The following is an 18586-nucleotide window of genomic DNA, read 5'->3' as shown; positions in this document are numbered from 1 at the left end:
ATTGTTATTAATACAAAATGAGATATTAAAACATCCTTAGATCATGTTAAATATGTATATATACATATATATACACAAACGTATAATTATCATATGTTATATAGTTCGTGATATCATCGGTCAAACTAGACGGTCAAACGTTGTGTAAAACTCTTTTCAAAAACATAAATCTCAACAATTTAGATTGCTTATCATGTTAGTAAGGTTTAATTTATGTAAATATTAATCTTATAAGTATAGAACGATCGAAAAAGTGCGGGTCATTACAATAACGACCCATCCTAATCCATCTGGACGAATACATTACATTTGGTTACATCGCGAGGTACTTGACCTCTATATGATACATTTTACAAACATTGCATTCGTTTTTGAAAAGACAATCTTTCATTACATCGAAAGTCATTGGCATGCATAACATTTCATAATATATCCAACTATAATTGACTTAATAATAATCTTGATGAACTCAACGACTCGAATGCAACGTCTTTTGAAATATGTCATGAATGACTCCAAGTAATATCTCTAATATGAGCAAATGCACATCGGAAGATTTCTTTTATATCTGAGAATAAACATGATTTCAAGTGTCAACCAAAAGGTTGGTGAGTTCATTAGTTTATCATAATCAATCATTTCCATAATTTTAATAGACCACAAGATTTCCTTTATCCAATAATCATACACTCGCAAGTGTTAAAAAAATCATTCATATGGATTGAACACTTGGTAACCGACGTTAACATAATGCATATAGAATATCCCCAAAACAGAAATCCATCTGTATTAATAACTCGAAGTACTAAAGCATACCATTTTCCAGTATGGGGGAGTTAGGACCCGTAGATCTACCTTTAGGATTCGCGTCAATTAGGGTGTCTGTTCTCTAATTCTTAGGCTACCAAGCTAAAAGGGGTGATATTCGATTCGATAATCCAACCATGGAATGTAGTTTCGATTACTTGTGTCTATTTCGTAAAACATTTATAAAAGCAGCGCATGTATTCTCAGTCCCAAAAATATATATTGCAAAAACATTTAAAAGGGAGTAAATGAAACTCACAATACGACATTGAACAATGCAAGGTTTGGCCTCGGATTCACGAACCTATATTATGTATATATATTAACACATATAATCGTAATCAAATAAGTTTATATATTAATATTAATAATATATTTTATATTTTCATTTTTCTATCTCGTTAGTAAATAATTAATATCTATTTTTAACTTAAGTAAGTTCTTAATATTAATATATCAAATACTTATTAAACTACTTTAATTAATTAATTTATTGATAATTGATATATATAATAAATGTAATACATATAACTTAATATTTGTTTGGTAGAAATAATAATAATAATACTAAATAAAAAGTTGTATTATTTTTACAATAAACAATAATAGTGATAATAATACTTAAAAATAATATTTTATAATAATAATACTAATATTTATAATAACTATAAAAGTAATAATTTTTCTGCTAATAATAATTATGATACTAGTTTAGTTGTAGTAATAATCCTAATGGTAAAAGTAGTAATAATAATAATAATAATAATAATAATAATGATAATAATGATAATAATAATAATAATAATAATAATAATAATAATAATAATAATAATAATAATAATAATAATAACTGGATAGATAAGTAACTACCTCAAAGGAGTAGTCCTAAAAAATTGCCCAAGTCCGGGTTTGAACCCGCGACGTCCCGCTAACCCGATAACATCCTTAACTATATTTATTATTATCGTTATGTCACATATCCTTAACGAATCATAATCATCATCTTCCATGATCATTATATCGTCATCACCATTAATATATATTCATCATTTCCAACTTATCTTCGTTACTCATCATCATTACCACATCATCATCATGTTATCGCTATATCATCATCTATATGTAACATCATTATGATCATAATCATAATCGAAATCATCATCATACGTAATCATCTACATCATATCATAACTACTCGCCTGACTTCATTTTCTCTCGGCCCAAAATCATATTCCCAAGCCCAAGTCCGATTACAGCCCAATTCAACAAGTACACAAAAAAAATATAGGTATCGGCCCAATTATATATCCAACCGATTTCATGATATGTGTTTGTGGAATTTTTGAGATTGGTGCATGGTAAAAAAAAAAAATGCTTCACGTGTTTTTCCTTGTCCCACTTCTTGTCCCACTAAGGCATATAATAGCAAGTGGTGTAGTTGCTTTAAACTTGTTGGCCAAAATATATTAACTTGTCCCACATATATCAATTGGTCTGGGGAAATTGGATATACGATGTAAAAATATATCTATATATATATATATATATATATATATATATATATATATATATATATATATATATATATATATATATATAGGGGTAGGATCAAAAGGGAAGTAACCATTCGGGGGAAGCGGGGGGAAGCGGGGGGAAGCAAAAACTTTTTTTTTCGTTTTTTGAAAAAACTTTGTTCACGAACATTATAGATGAGATAAAAATATGAACATTTAGTAGAGACACTTTGTGATAAATGTTTTTATTTTGGCGGGAAAACGCTCGAAGAAGTAATATATAACAATTATCGTGTTTTTCGAGCGTATTTTGAGGTTTTAGCTATTGGGGTTTAGATATTAGGGTTTATAGGGTTTAGATATTAGGGTTTAGAAATTTAGGGTTTAGGGTTTAGATTTAGGGTTTAGATTTAGGATTTAGATTGAGTTTTTAACACGAACGGTTTAGAGTTTAGGGTTTAGGGTTTGGTGTTTTGGGTTTATTCGGGCTAAATTTTTCTTCACAAAACATGAAAAAAAAACGTTCATATTCTTCACGAACAATATTATCTTTAATGTTATTTTTATCGATCGTTTTCCCACCTAAATAATGACATTCATCACGAAGTGTCTCTTCTAAATGTTCATATTTTCGTGTGATCTTGATGCCGGGAAAAAAAATTTAAAAAAAACCAAAAAAAAAATTTTTTTTTACTTCCCCCCGCTTCTCCCCGATTGGTTAATTCCCCATTGATCCTGCCCCTATATATATATATATATATATATATATATATATATATATATATATATATATATATATATATATATATATATATATAACCTACCTCCACTTGACATAACTTTATGCTATCAACATGTTTCATTATTAACGGACGTATTGTAGCAATCTAATGGGTATATTGTGATCGAAACAGAAACACTGAATAAAGCAGCCAATGGTGTCGGTCGTGGTGGTTCTTGGGTTCTTGTACGTGAACAGAAACCGAAAAGTGATCAAACATAGCAACTGTAACAGTGGTTTAATGGTGGCGATTATGGTTGAGGAGAATGGTGGTTGTGTTTGATTAGGAAAGAAACAGAAAGTAAGCGAGCAACTGCAGTAGTTTAATGGTGGTTCACGGTGGTTATAGTGGGGGTTTACGATGGTCGGTTAAGGTGGTATTACAACAGTGGTGGTGATGATTGTGTGCAAGTGATTGTAGAGTGGTAGGTTGTGGTACTTCTACAAACAAGAATAACCTGAAACAAATTATAGTTACATAGTGGTTCGTGGTTATAGATGATGGTGGCAAGTTGACGTTTTGATGGGTTTAAGTTGTGGTTGTTTGGGTTTAGATTATAGAACAGAAAACAGTAGTAGTCGACCAGAAAAAAAATAGTGGGTTTTGATTGAAGATGATGACTTACCGAGAAGGAACAAGAAATAAGTATGGTGGCGTAATTGGTGACGATAGGGAGATGGTAAGTCGTAGTTGTGGTAGAATAGTGATGGTTAATTGTTTGGACAGAACATAGCAGCGAGAAAACATTTGTGTGGTGATATGGTTTATGGTATTCCAATATCTTATCATTGAGAAGAAGAAAGAAAGAAAAGAAAAATAACGAGAGGAGGGTGGTGATGACAGTGGTTATGATCTAGTGATGGTGTTCATGTGTTCGTGGTGACAAGTAGAAATAAATTGAATCGGTTGTAGTTGTAAAGGTTTGATCAGGAATTAGAAAAACAAGAAGTTAAAGTGAGATGCTGGGTGTTATATCTATGAAAAGGAAGACATATGTATATATAGAATTCATATATCTATCGTGCATTAAACAATTATTAATAATTATCACATTAACATATTTAGACAAATTAACAGATAACAAAGATTCCAAAGTAAACACAGTAAACTCTTTTTCAATCACGGATGTACCATTTGTTATTTAGTTACTAACAGTTTTCACGGACTGTGTATCGTGTGAAATCAGTGGCGGATAAAAGTGTTCAGAAAAATTTCATATTTTTAAATTAACTATATTTATTTATTTTGGTCATTATGGTATAAAATTCAGTCATTAATTTAATAAATAAAAATTACATTAACTGTCCCTCTCATTTAGGGGTAAAATATAAAAAGTGTTAAAATTAAATAATTAGATCCTAAATACATTTTTAGTAAGCCTAAAATTTATAGAACTCATTTTCGGATCACCGTTTATTTTAAAATCATATAAGTTCGCATTAAACTGGTTTAATATCCATCGAATGACAATTGAGTGTTACTGTGGTTTACTAATTAGATTCGAAATCACAAAATATATTTAATATACTTTATTTATATATATAGATATGCTTTAAATAATAACTATCATAATATCATATTTTTATTTTATTTTGTATTAATAAATTTTATTATCAACAACATATAATATTTCAAATTATATTTTTAATTATTATTTATAAATATATATACACACAAATCTATTTACAAATAGTTGTTCGTGAATCATCGAGAGCAGTCGAAGGTCAATTGAATATATGAAACAGTTCAAACTTTTTGAGACTTTAACATTACAGACTTTGCTTATCGTGTCAAACTTATATAAAGATTAAGTTTAAATTTGGTCGAAAATTTTCGGGTCGTCACAAAATCTATGACATGGCAACTTCACTCGGCATAAGCATGAACAAATATATATGGCTGCCCAAGCGTTAGCATTTCAGAAACAGAAAGAACTTGATGATCAGCTCTCAAGAAAGCTGCTTTGCTACTTGCTGCTAACTTTGATAAAGAACTTGATGCTGAAAAGGAAGCATAAAAGAAACAAAAGCCAAAGAAGAGTTCAAAGATGAATGTTGTTGCCGATGCAACATGGGATAATGTTTACAAGAAAAAATATAGCGATGTGATGACCAGAAGATATAGCAAATCAAAAATATATAAGTGTCAAAGATGTCAAAGATGCACTGATCGCACATTCAACATCAGTAGAGAAAAAAATTAAGTTTGAACATATCCATGTTGATGAAATATGTAATTATGAATACTCAGAGTGGATGGAGTTGCTGGAGATCTTCAAACCTAGAAGAGAAGGCAAGCTGAAAAAATGTTATTGACACTCTAAGAGAGTTGTTTGATAAGGCAACTAGGTATAGTGATGCCCCAGATTTTTATTTCGATGTTGAGCTTGAAAATAAGAAGAAAATAATTGGTTCTGGATTTAGAAGGAGAGACCCAATCATCCTGCCACCATATATCCCTGTTTTGACCATCGACGAACTCATGAGTATGTTGCCTGTGAAGGAAGACGAAGAAGATTGGTTCGACTAGAACAAAATTAGATTGTATCCGTTTGTTTATATTAGATTGTATGTTATATATTATTATGTTGGGATTCGTAATATGTTTGTATCATGTAAATTAATATTAAATCTTACTTTATTTTTATTTGAGCCATTTGTTTATAAGTATTAGTGTATATGAACAAAAGTGAAATGAAACAACCAAACATACGAGTATATGTTATATAAACAAAAGGGAAATGAAATAATGAAATATATAATATAAAAAGTAATATACTCAAAATGTATATAACTTTTAGTCTTACAAAGAAATTAAAACCGTTAACAGATTACACAACTCCATAGGGAACCTTGAACTTGATGACACACATATATATTACAAGATCTTAAAACAACGCATCAACTTCAATCAACTACAGCATATATATTACACAACTTCAAATCTTTAAGAGATTCATGATCCACTATTTGTAGCAAAATCTTATCATCCCCATTCACTGCATAAAACCAATTTCCTCGAGTCCCCATCATCTTCGATGGATGAAGAAAATAACTACTCACGTAACCGTCATTACTCAACTAGTCTATCATATTAGTCTTCGTTGACAGTTCAAGTTTTATGAAATTGTAAGTGTTGAGTGCATTGATTCAAGTACAAGATACTTAAACTTATACTTAAAATCTTATAGTTACATAACTGGTGGATATGATGGTAATAAATACTTGCCAACAGTCGAATGTTTTGAATACCTAAATGGATGATTATGTCTGTTTTTTTCATACAACATCGATCAAGTAAAGCATGTGACTCTTATAACCAAGTGAAAGAGGGATGACATGTACCTAAGTCAATGTTTATAGAATTCTCCTCCAAATGCTTATATATGCAGGGCTTGCTTCATTGTTTGGAACTTCAACAAGATTTGACAAAACGGTGTTGAATACATACACACCTTGGTTTATGATATAAAAGCCGCGATGTCAAAGCTTGTTTAAGTCACAAACAATCAGAAAGGCCCTGCGTATTAAAACATTTGGAGGAGATTTCTATAAACATCTACTTAGATACATTTCATCCCTCTTCACTTGTTTATAAGAGTCACATGCTTTACTTGATGGTTGTTGTTGTATGAAAAAAGGAAGACATAATCATTCATTCAGGTATTCAAAACATTCGACCATTATCAAATACCTGTTACCATCATACCCACCAGCAATGTAACTAAAACTTTATAATTTTAACTTTAATTATGCAGTAAACTGACTCCAATGCACTTCACACTTACAATTCGATAAAACCTAAACCACCAAAGCGGACAAATATGATGGACAAGTTGAGTAATGGCTGTTACGTGAGTTGTTATATTCATCATCTATCGAGGTTGTTGGGGCAACCGAGTAAAAAGGTCCTTGCGGTGAATGCCGAGGATAAGATCTTGCCACAAATGGTGGATCACCAACAACTTAAGATATCTTGAGCAAGATCAGTCAGTCTTAAAAATAAAGTAGATGATCAGTTATCCTGAAAAAACAAGATACATTTGATAAGCTGTTTTAAGCTCGTGAAACATATTTTCTCTTTTGTTCCTTCGGATTTTTAGAATACGGTAGATGCTGGCTTCATTTCTATAAAACACGCACTATACACCATGCACACGCAACATGCACATATGCACCACGCACGCACCACACACCATACAGTAAACAAATTTGTGTGCGTATTTTACATTCAAACAATATTACTGTTCATTCAATGCCCAAATGAACTAGTCAGTATAAGTTTAACTCCAGGTTCAATGCACAAACATTACTTCAAGGTTCAAATACATTGCCCGATTTCATTTGGGCATTTAAAGCATAATTAGAATCATCAATTTAACCCCTGTTCAAATTTACACACTAATGTGGTAGTGGTGGTGGTGGTGATGGGGGTACAAGAGAAGGGAGTTAAGAGATATCTGATGTGTTTTGGTGTTGGATGATGTTGTTTTGTGATGAGAATCACGGTGTTAATGAAAGTTGATATTTATGGACGTTTAGGTGCGTGATGCCGTGAGCTTCGGGACCCCCACTTTTGGCTTTTAATGGCCATTATTTGTGCCCGTCGGCTTTTAATGAGGATTATTTGTGCTCGGGACCCCCTCTTTTGGCTTTTAACGTCTTAATTATCGATAATAAATCATAAAAGGTGATATACAGACCCCAGTTTTGCCTTTTAAGATCTTAATAGTCGAATAATTCATGAAATCTCAATATCCCATCTTTTCCCCCCAAACACGCACCACACACGATATAAAATGCACCGTGTTGTCCTATGCGTGTACGTCCTATTTTGTAAAATAGCTCATTTTGCTAGTATGATCGGTGTGACACGCACCACGTACGATATAAAACACACCGTGCGTGCATCACATGTTCTTTCCTATGCGTGTACGTCCTATTTCGTACAGTAGCTCATTTTACTAGTATGATCACTGACACGCATCACGCACGAAAATCTACGCATGCGTGGTGCGTGGTGCGTAATGCATGAACAGGGTACATATGTTGCAATTTCCATTTTTTAAGGTATATTGTTAAAGTCATCCGAAACAAGGGGCATTTTGCCCAATTTCCCTGGTATTTATTATTTAATATTTATGGAAATGGAAAAAGATGGTGGACTTTGGACTCCAAAACGTGCAGGAACCCTTCTGGTCAATCAACATGGTTGGATATCATTAAAGTTGGAAATACAACAACCTTCTGGCATGATAAATGGATTGGATCTAGCTAGTAGCCTCCAAGAAATATTCATACGGTTGTTCAATCTCAAAGCCAACAATGATGTTGTGATATAAGAAAGATGAATCTGAACGGACTCACATAACATTGGAACATGGAACTGAGTTAGACCTCAAAGAGGTCGAGCTAAAAATGAAATATTTAAACTCATTAAACTAATTTCATCTTATTCTTTTTATGGAGAGATGACGGGTATGGATCGTTCTATTTTATCTTGTAAAGATTTGTGGTCTAATATAATTACAGCGTTTCATAAGCTGAAGCAAAAAAAAAAAAAAAAAAAAAAACTTGATTCCCCAAGATGTCATTTGAGCTAAAGTCGATGATGGTCAAAAAATTCATTTTTGGTTAGACAATTGACGAGGATATGGATTGTTGAATGACAAATTCCGTTGACTATACCAACTTGAAATTCATAAGGATTGTAAACTTGGTGATAAAATTATTAAGGGCTCTTGGTCTTGGAATTGGGTTTGATCAGATATAGGTGAAATAAATAGGTTACTGCTTGTCGCGTTGATTCATGTGTTGGGGAACGTTACTTTATCTCAAGGAGAAGACTCATTGATTTAGAAAATAAGGGAATATAATGATTATTCTTTTGCAGGTACTGGGGTCCATATTGACGAGGTACAACTACCAAAGAAAGATCCTTATACACGCTGGTTTAGTTGTATTAGTAGTATTCCAAGGAAATTTACATTCATTTATGGAGATTGACTCTAGATAAGTTACCTACTAGGCTAAATTTATCACGTTGTTGTGTGGAGATTCAACAAATTGGTTGTGTGTCATGTTGCTTCAGCGTCGAGACAATCAACCATGTGTTGTTCGAGTGTCATATTGCACTTGACATTTGGAGCAAGGTTAGAAGATGTATTGACACTGAATTGCCGAGGTTTAAAGATTGGACCGAGTGGATCGCTTGGTTCGATGGTTGGCGGGAAAAAATGGAAGTGAAGAACATACTATATACTATTGTAGCTTCGGTCGTTTTGCACTTGTGGAGATACAAGAATAGTTTGATTTTTCATCCTTTCTTGAAGAAAAACATACTCTTTGATTCTATTTGTTTTACTGCTTTTTTTATGGTTTAGTAGTAGAAGAAATGTAACGTTACATGGAACGATTAGCTAGTTAAGCCTTTGCAATCTTTTGATCTTTCCTAGCTCCTTGCTTGGGGGTGTATATTAATAAATTAAGTTGTTCAAAAAAAAATTCATCTTATTCTTTAACTGCCAAGACCAATTCTTGAAAATGGACACTAGATCAACCGAAATTTTCACAACAAAGCTCTAACTTCTATGATTGATGACAACAAGTTCGGGGGATCTGTAGGAAACATGGAAACAATCCGCGACAAAACACTACCTGAAAAATTGATATACACTAATGAGAAGAATACAACAAGAGCGGGATTGAATAAACGTGATTTAGATCTTGATTCCATATTATGTCTGACATGCAAGAATAATGTGGAAACAGTTGATCATATATTGCTAACATGCCGGGAAACTACGAACATTTCGAGATTGGTATTGAAATGGTGGAACACACAATCGATTAGTCACCTTAGAAGATGCATTCGTTGAGAACCAAAGCTTTGTGAACACCACATTGGGCAAAATAATATGGCAAACAACAAAATGGATATGCGGATTTACGATTTGAAAGAATAGAGGTTGTAATGTCTTCGAGAACAAAACATGGTCACCAAACATATTTAGTTCCGATATTCAAATTTCAAGTTTCAATTGGCTATTGAAAACACTAAAAAATACATCGCTAGAATGACATCAATGGTTGATCAAACTCGGGTTCTACGTCTCGACAATAATTCGGCGTACTGGAATTGACTAATCTCAATACTCCCAGGCAACTGATTCTCGAGCAAATGAAAATAACCAAAACTTAATGTGAATTGTGTATTTGTACATATTGGTAGAATGTGGATGGGCTTTGGCTCCATACTTTCGCTTGGGCATGGCCCATTTAGATGTGTTGGTGATTTTAGTGTCACGATCATTTTGTGTGATAAGTGATTTACTTGAGACAAGAGGGTTTCGAGTTAAGCTCAAATACAAGTTAGGAGAGTGTGGAGTGCACGTTTGTATAAGCTAACTTGATTAATCCAAGTGAAAGGTTATGTTTGTAAGTTGGTGTCTTTTTGCCAAAAGACACAACTCTTTATGAATATGTGTCATTATTAATGAAATTGTGTCTTAACCTTTTAATCATAAGGTGTGACTTTTCATGGAAACTTTTATACCAAAAGATGCATCTTTTCATGGTGACTTTTCATAATCTATATATAGATGATACTTGTCTCATTTTCTATGATGATGAAAACATGAACATTCACAACATACATAAAACTCTTTGTTCTTGACTTCCAATTTTAATTGCCTATATTGGAGTTGTGCCTTTGTTTTATCCCGAATAAAGATTTCGTGTAACCCTAAGGCAATCTATGTATAGGGTCGAAATACTTTATCGCGAAAGTGACTACACGATTCAAAGGTTTATCCGGCATTCAAACCCTATTAACCAACAAAGCGATAAAGTATTTTGGTGATGATAAACCTTTGATGAATATTCTGCCGATCTGTAGATATATGTGTGAATGTGTCGTCCGGTACAAGATAAGGGAAAAAGGCTTCCATGAATATATTCATGGGAATAAAAGTTAATATGTCATGATTCTTCCTTGGGAATAGCAAAAAAATATTTATTCTCCATAATTTAGTCCGATGATTATATATGTTGGGGCCACAAAGATTTATTCTAAGAGAAACTTCTTTACTTCCCCTTGATAGATTTGAATATTATTTGATTTTTCGTTTGGTCATCGCATGGGTGGCAATACCGTTTTTGAGAAACTATATATACTGTAAATCCCGTTTGAAGATTCGAAGGTGGTGGCATCACGGTGCAAGTATGGTGGAACAACCAACCGTAGTGAGTACGCAATTCTATCCATCTTATTTAATTTAATGATTGATATAATTTGAAAGAATTTTCATGCATGAAACTTTCATGACAATAACATGATGATAAATTTGTGTGTGGTTTAAGGGTTATTCGGTAGAGTCTAATTAAACATGTGTTTGATTTGTGAAATAAATCAAAGTTGTGAAATACATGTTTAATATTGATAAAATAATATGGATAGTGTTACTGGAAAAGAGTAATCCTAAATTACATACAAATGTTTCTCAAGGCAAATCATGATGAATAAAACGTATATAGTGGCTAATTATCAATTGTTTTGGATTGATGCATGCATGTAATGATTCGGCCAAATGATACGTTTTAACGGTTACCTTTACCACTTAATTTGTATTTTCGTTTGTAACCGCCATAACGTTTCTTAAAGGAGTTAAAGGTTTATGGTTTTATTTTGTTTAACATGTATGTCATGAGTAAATTCATGACATGATTTTCATATATAATTCAATTTGCAACCTTTCAACAGTATTGGTGTTGTGGGGATACCACATATATAATTCAATTTACATATGTTGATTATGCGTCTGTTAAACAAGTCGAGTTCTACGTAATCTCAAAATTCGTTTGATCTTTTAACCAATGGTTATGGTAGTTATTTCTCTGTTATTGGTTCATGATGGTTATGCGTTGTTGAAAAATTGTGATTGTTGAGAAATTCACAAAAATAATCATGTATTTATAAAGTGAGTGTTTTGTCACTAAATAAGATAACCGTGAAAGTTTTTATTCATTGGTGAGTTATGTTCACAAATCATTTTCTAGTTGATCAAGATGGTATAAGTTAGTGATACAAATATATTTTAATATGGAATACGGATTAGATTATGCTTAATTGTTTCCAATACCGGTATGCTATAGAAATTGGTGGTATGATGTATGTAATTACATCAAGTGACTATTATAGAATGGTGTTAGAAAGATTAAGCATGGTCTAGTGAAATTCATTGCGATGGAGCTTAAGTAATTTAGTACTTGTAAAAGCAAACTATGGATTATGGTTTAATTCACAATGTGAATCCTTAAAGCATATTAAATATATATTGAGCTTACTATTGATCGTTAAGATTTTACATCTACAAGTTGTTGGATTTTACAATTGGTATAGATGAGGTATCTTGGATCAAAAGGTTGTTGTTGAGATTATTGACATTATAAACTTGTTGTCATTTATTCTTGATTCTAGAAGTAGATTTGACTAAGGTATCTTTATATTATAATCTTATTATCAAATGTAATAGGTAATAATTGTGTACATAATGATAATGAGAATACATTATCAAAGGTATACAAATTATAAGTTTACATTAGGGAGTTCTGAAAAATGGACAACTCATCGACTAATCAATCAATTAATTTTGAGTACGTAAGGGCTTCTTATGATATGATAAGAATTTAGTAAGTTCTTTGATTAAAGGATTACTAAGGAAGATTGATTGAAGTCGAAAAGGGTGAGAGTAAAGTCCATTTTAATCCCTAGTTGTGGGATATCATGTGCTAAGGCATGTAGTTAAGTATACAAGTGAAAGTCTAGACACTTATGCCTTAGACAAACTATGTTTCGTGAGTTTTATCACGAATGAAGTGATGTATGTGGACTTTGTTATGTCACAACAAAATTTGACTAAATCGCTTGATAAAAGCATTAGCTGGAAGCGCGCAAAAGTTAGCTAATGTTATGGGATTGAAGTCCATTTAAATCTTTCATAGTGGGATACCCAATTCCCTCCTAGTACAATGCTAGGAGCTTGAATTCAATGTGGAAAGCCTACTATCTTAAGATTGGAACACATTTATTATTTGATCCCAAAGTATGTGTTCGGACCCATGAGATAAAGAAGGTTGGAGTTTAATACTTCTTAATAGTTTTCTTGAAAAATTGCATCGTGGGAGCAAGATTAAAGAAAATCTACCTATGTGAGTATGAAGTTTAACGCTTCAAAGAAGCTTGGACTTGGCTTCCTATATACTCATGAAAGGATATGGACGCATGGCTTATAAAAGCGTCAAGATGAACAATAGAGCATTGAACTTATGTGTATATTTTCTTCATTATAATCACTATGGATAGAAAGGGTTCAATTCTTAGTAACACCCTTGATATTCGATTATATGAATTGAATTTATACTAATATGAAATTCAATCGTCACGACATTTCATTTATGCGTAAGTTTGTATGTATGTTCTAGGTATTTAGTAAATCAAAGGATTACACTAAAATGGGGGGGGGGGGGGGGGGGGGGGGGATTGTTGGTAATTTTAGTGTCACGGTCATTTTGTGTGATAAGTGATTTACTTGAGACAAGAGGTTTCGAGTTAAGCTGAAATACAAGTTAGGAGAGTGTGGAGTGCACGCTTGTATAAGCTAACTTGATTAATCCAAGTGAAAGGTTATGTTTGTAAGTTGGTGTCTTTTTGCCAAAAGACACAACTCTTTATGAATATGTGTCATTATTAATGAAATTGTGTCTTAACCTTTTAATCATAAGGTGTGACTTTTCATGGAAACTTTTATACCAAAAGATGCATCTTTTCATGGTGACCTTTCATAATCTATATATAGATGATACTTGTCTCATTTTCTATGATGATGAAAACATGAACATTCACAACATACATAAAACTCTTTGTTCTTGACTTCCAATTTTAATTGCCTATATTGGAGTTGTGCCTTTGTCTTATCCCGAATAAAGATTTCGTGTAACCCTAAGGCAATCTATGTATAGGGTCGAAATACTTTATCGCGAAAGTGACTACACGATTCAAAGGTTTATCCGGCATTCAAACCCTCTTGTCTCAAGTAAATCACATGTAATAATTTATAGTCTTAAAAAAAATATTTTGCTCTTCAAAATAAAGAAATTAATTAAATTAATTAAGCTTCGTAACGAAATAGAACTTCATAAGTTTATCAAAACAAATTATTTTTAAACTAATATTCAGTTGCACGTTTATATTAATGATTTGGATGATTTATAAAAACTTTAACTTGATTAAATTACTCGTGTTCTTAAAGAATATTTAAAAAAAATTACCCTGGGCAATGTTATTTTCTAATATAAAAATTTATATATCCATCACAACTATATATAGTGTATTTATGGAGTAGAAAGCTGGAATAACTCAGAAAAAGAGTAGCGCCTAGTACTTGATTCACAACTGTGGTGTGGTGGACGTATCAATTTTTATGTTACAAATATCATCGTCATCATTTAATTGGGCATTGTTAGTAGGAGATGAAAATTATAGTCCTAAAGTTTATTGTTAAGCATACCGTTTTCGTATTATTTAGTAATACAAGCACTTAATATATAACAAATGATGTTTTTATATTACTTAGTAATACAAGCACTTAATGTATGATAATAATGATGAAAACAGTAAAATATCTTTATTTTAACGACTTATATGTGTTTAGAACACTATTAACGATTCCGTCTTCTATCCGCCATTGCCCTCCGACTTCAAAGACACCAAAACTAGCACTCCGTCCATGCCCGCCGTTGGTTATCTACGTCTCGCATCACGACGTTGCTACACATAATTGAAGACGGATGCTTGCTTATTTGATTTGTACATTATGCTTTTAATCTTGTACTTAAAAATAATTAATTAATTTAGAGGATGTGTGAAAGTGTATGATGGGTACGTCATGGTCATTAGCAAAATGTCTTGGGTAAGTGATGGGAAGGAATTGATGATGTGACGCTGATGTGGCAGTCAGTCTTGAGAGGAAAAATACGTCATGGTTGAAAGTGGTCTTAAGCAATTGATAAAGGAAGATGGTTTTTATGTGTTTGGGAGATTGCTCTTCTTCGGAAACGTGCTTCGGTTATATTTTTTCTTTTTTCTTTTTTTTCACTATCAGTCCACTCCATAATTCCATCCAGATCTGCAAAATAACTTAATTGGAGTAATTGAAGCATATTTATAAGTCTGCAAGGTTCTAGTCATAATAAGAAAACATTTTGTTCCTAAAATTTTCAGAAAAACATATAGTGTGCATTAAAAACGTTTGTGAGCGCATGGACATAAGACAAAAAAGATCTTCAGACTAAGGGTGTGTTTGAGTGACAAACTTAATGTAGCTTATGGGAGCTTGTGCTTATCTATAGTTAATATTAAATCTCTAAAATGATGATGTCATAAATAAATATTTTCTAAGCATAAAAATAATTCAAAATTAAAAAGAAAAATTTTAAAACATCTTTGATGATGTCATTATTTTATATTAAATTTAATTAAAAAATACGAAATCTTTTATAAAAGGAAATAATAATCTTCAACAGCACACCAACATATTTACAAATTTTAAAGCATATTGTACAACCTTTATATAATAATTGTATTTTTATTTTCTAAAAATATTTCAAAAGACATTTATTATTACTAATAATTATTATTAAAAATATAAATACTCAAATTTGAGCAAACTTTATTATTATTATTATTATTATTATTATTATTATTATTATTATTATTATTATTATTTATTTTTATTATAGTAATTATAATTATAATTATAATTATTAATATTCAAATATGGATTCTCTTTACGAGATTAATTACATTGCATATGTATGCGAAAATTCATGTCTCTATATATTTGTAAAAACAACGACAAGTTTCTTAGTCGAACGGGTCATTAAAATAAATGACTTTAACATTTACATTCAGTTAATACATAAAACATGTCATTAAATTATTTCGTTTAAACAAAGTCATGATTCTACGGGTAATTTCACTAGTTTTTTCTATAAGCTCAAGCTAGTAACATTGTTTGAGTGACAAATCTTTTATAATTTTTTTAAAAAAATAAGTTTTTTTTAAAAAAAAATAAGTTTTTAAAAAAGAAGCTATTTCAACTAACTTAAAAAATAAGTTCATAGTTTATGAAATAAGAAATTACATAATAATTAACCTTTATATGATTATATATCATCAACTTTATTGTCCTTTTAAGTAAATTTACTACAAAATAAACTTTCACTTCCACTTATTTTATCAAACACTTATAAAAACAATAAGTTCCAACTTAAAAAAAACTCCAGCCATAAAATAACTTAAAAACCTTAACTTAATCATCAGATGGGAAGTTTAATAAGCAATTAAGAATATGGACTTTTATAATCCAGATGCATTAATATATTTTGCTTTAATATCTTTTTGCGTAACATGAATAATTTAGATAGACCCAATCGGAATTTATAATTAAAAATTAAACATGGCACATGATTCCTCCAATTAAATATAAGGTCTCCGATTCTGTTTATTCACAAAAAATCAATGCGTATTTTAACTTTCATTATCATTTTTCCTCTTAACAATTAAAACAAATTGTAAATAATTCAATTCTATACACTAATTAAATTTCAAAATGGTGCTTGTATCAAATTTGAAATAAGAAAAAAAAAAAAAAAAAAAAAAAAATTCAACTTTCAATGAAGATGTTGAGAATGCTGATCATGCCAAGGCCAAAAAGCCTGTTGATCTTCGATTCCGTTAAACATGTTGCAAAATCCTTCGTTACCAACGGTTTGATTTAATCGTTGGCTAAGGAGATCCGTGGTCGAAGGGTTTTGTAGAAGTTGTGTTAGCGAATTCGGACCAATTGATGACATGGCAGGGTACATGTTGTTTGATATTTGAGTGTAAAAAATTGGGCTTTCTTCTGATGGTGTCATTGTGCCTGTAACATTGTTGAGATCACAACTGTTTTCACTTCCATTGCTCCATGATCCTTCCGTTTCTTTGTTTAAATTTATGGGTCTGACCCCATTTGATTCACCACCTTTTACTGCCAATAACTGAGGAACAAAAATGGAATCTTGATAAGTGTTTGACATCTTTAGTCCATTTTTATAACTACCCATTTGATTTTGATAAAGATTTCGTTTTTATGAGAATCTACAAAGATTTTGTATCAAAATTATTGATTTTAACATTACCCGTATGATAAAAATGTCATCTTTCAGAAAAATCTTGATGACTTGAGAGCAAAAAATTGAATCTTGAAAATTGTAGCCTTAAGAAACTATAATGAGGATAATATTAAATATTAATGAACTGACTATAGTTTTAATATTTTGAGGAAAAAAAGTTTTAACTGCATGGTATTTAGCTACTATACATACCTCAATTCTTTGAAGAATTATGACAGAATTGAACATGACAGAAACTTCAGATCATAACTAGCAATACCCACGTGATATAATTTGTTACCATTAAAGATTTAAGGACAATTTTTTATGCAAATTGTGTAGCTAAATTAACCCCAATGAATTTCAAGAAATATAATCTTTTAAATACCTCGGCATGAAGTTTCTTGTTTAGGTTCTTGAGAGCATCATTATCAGCCTTAACAGAATCAAATTGTCTCTTTAAGATATCATAATCTTTCTCTAATTGTTTAGTCTTCCATCGAGCCCTTCGGTTTTGGAACCATATAGCAACTTGTCTTGGTTGCAACCCAAGAGCTCTAGCTAGTTGAGTTTTTCTTTCTGGCTCAAGTTTATTTCCCAACTCAAAGCTCTTTTCAAGAGCTTTTACTTGTTCCAAATTAAGCCTCCTTTTCTTTTCGCCAAGTTGCGATCCATCGTCTTCTGACATGTCATCATCGGCTGCACCACCACGCGTTTCTTCCATCCCCGAATACGACATAGATCTCCTCATTAAAAGTGTTTGAACACCTACATACAAAAAGAAGTAATAATAATATTTAAAAAGTTAACAAACTATGACCTACACATAAAACTATATATAATAAATGTCCCTACTTAATTTAATGGTGCTTGGTGATCAAGAAAGAAAATGAAACCTTGGAAGTCATGAGGAAGGTGGTGGTCATCTTCATAACCAAAAAACATGGGTTCAGGTGGAAGGAAGGACATGTCAGTGAGAAAAATAAAGAAAAAACTTATTTTTTTTAATGTGAAAAGTTGGGCTAAAGTCACAAAGATTGATTGATAGCTGTATGTGTCAATGTGGTTCTTATGGTGTTGGATCTTAGATGGAGAAAGCTAGGAACGTGGGGTGGCAAAGACACTAGAGAAACAGGTATAAGCTCTTTTTAAACCTCAAAGAAATAAGAGATGGAAGTGGGGTGGGGTGGCTTTTTCAAACTATAACTTATTTGATTTTATTTTAAATGCACTATCGACGTTACCCGGGATCACTCAAAGAGGACTTATT

General features: G+C 31.6%; 1 protein-coding gene across 1 annotated transcript; it reads right to left on the bottom strand.

The window, feature by feature from the left end:
• Window positions 1-16783: 16783 nt before the first annotated feature.
• On the bottom strand, window positions 16784-18285 carry LOC139858094 (homeobox-leucine zipper protein ATHB-13-like). Its single transcript, XM_071846948.1, has 3 exons — window positions 18213-18285; window positions 17705-18084; window positions 16784-17202 (listed from the first exon to the last, which is right to left on the bottom strand). The coding sequence occupies exons 1-3, from the start codon at window positions 18283-18285 to the stop codon at window positions 16834-16836; spliced, it is 822 nt and encodes a 273-aa protein (XP_071703049.1). The 3' UTR covers window positions 16784-16833.
• Window positions 18286-18586: the final 301 nt, after the last annotated feature.

The sequence above is a fragment of the Rutidosis leptorrhynchoides genome, chromosome 7 (assembly GCF_046630445.1).
Source record: "Rutidosis leptorrhynchoides isolate AG116_Rl617_1_P2 chromosome 7, CSIRO_AGI_Rlap_v1, whole genome shotgun sequence".
NCBI classification, from domain to species: domain Eukaryota; kingdom Viridiplantae; phylum Streptophyta; class Magnoliopsida; order Asterales; family Asteraceae; genus Rutidosis; species Rutidosis leptorrhynchoides.
This window is presented reverse-complemented; position numbering and strand designations above follow the sequence as displayed.

Coding starts and splice junctions, on each gene's coding strand:
- LOC139858094 (XM_071846948.1), bottom strand. CDS start 18,285: ATGTCCTTCCTTCCACCTGAACCCATGTTTTTTGGTTATGAAGATGAC. Junction 18,085..18,212: donor CCTTCCTCATGACTTCCAAG/GTTTCATTTTCT, acceptor TTTTGTATGTAG/GTGTTCAAACACTTTTAATG. Junction 17,203..17,704: donor ACAAGAAACTTCATGCCGAG/GTATTTAAAAGA, acceptor TTTGTTCCTCAG/TTATTGGCAGTAAAAGGTGG.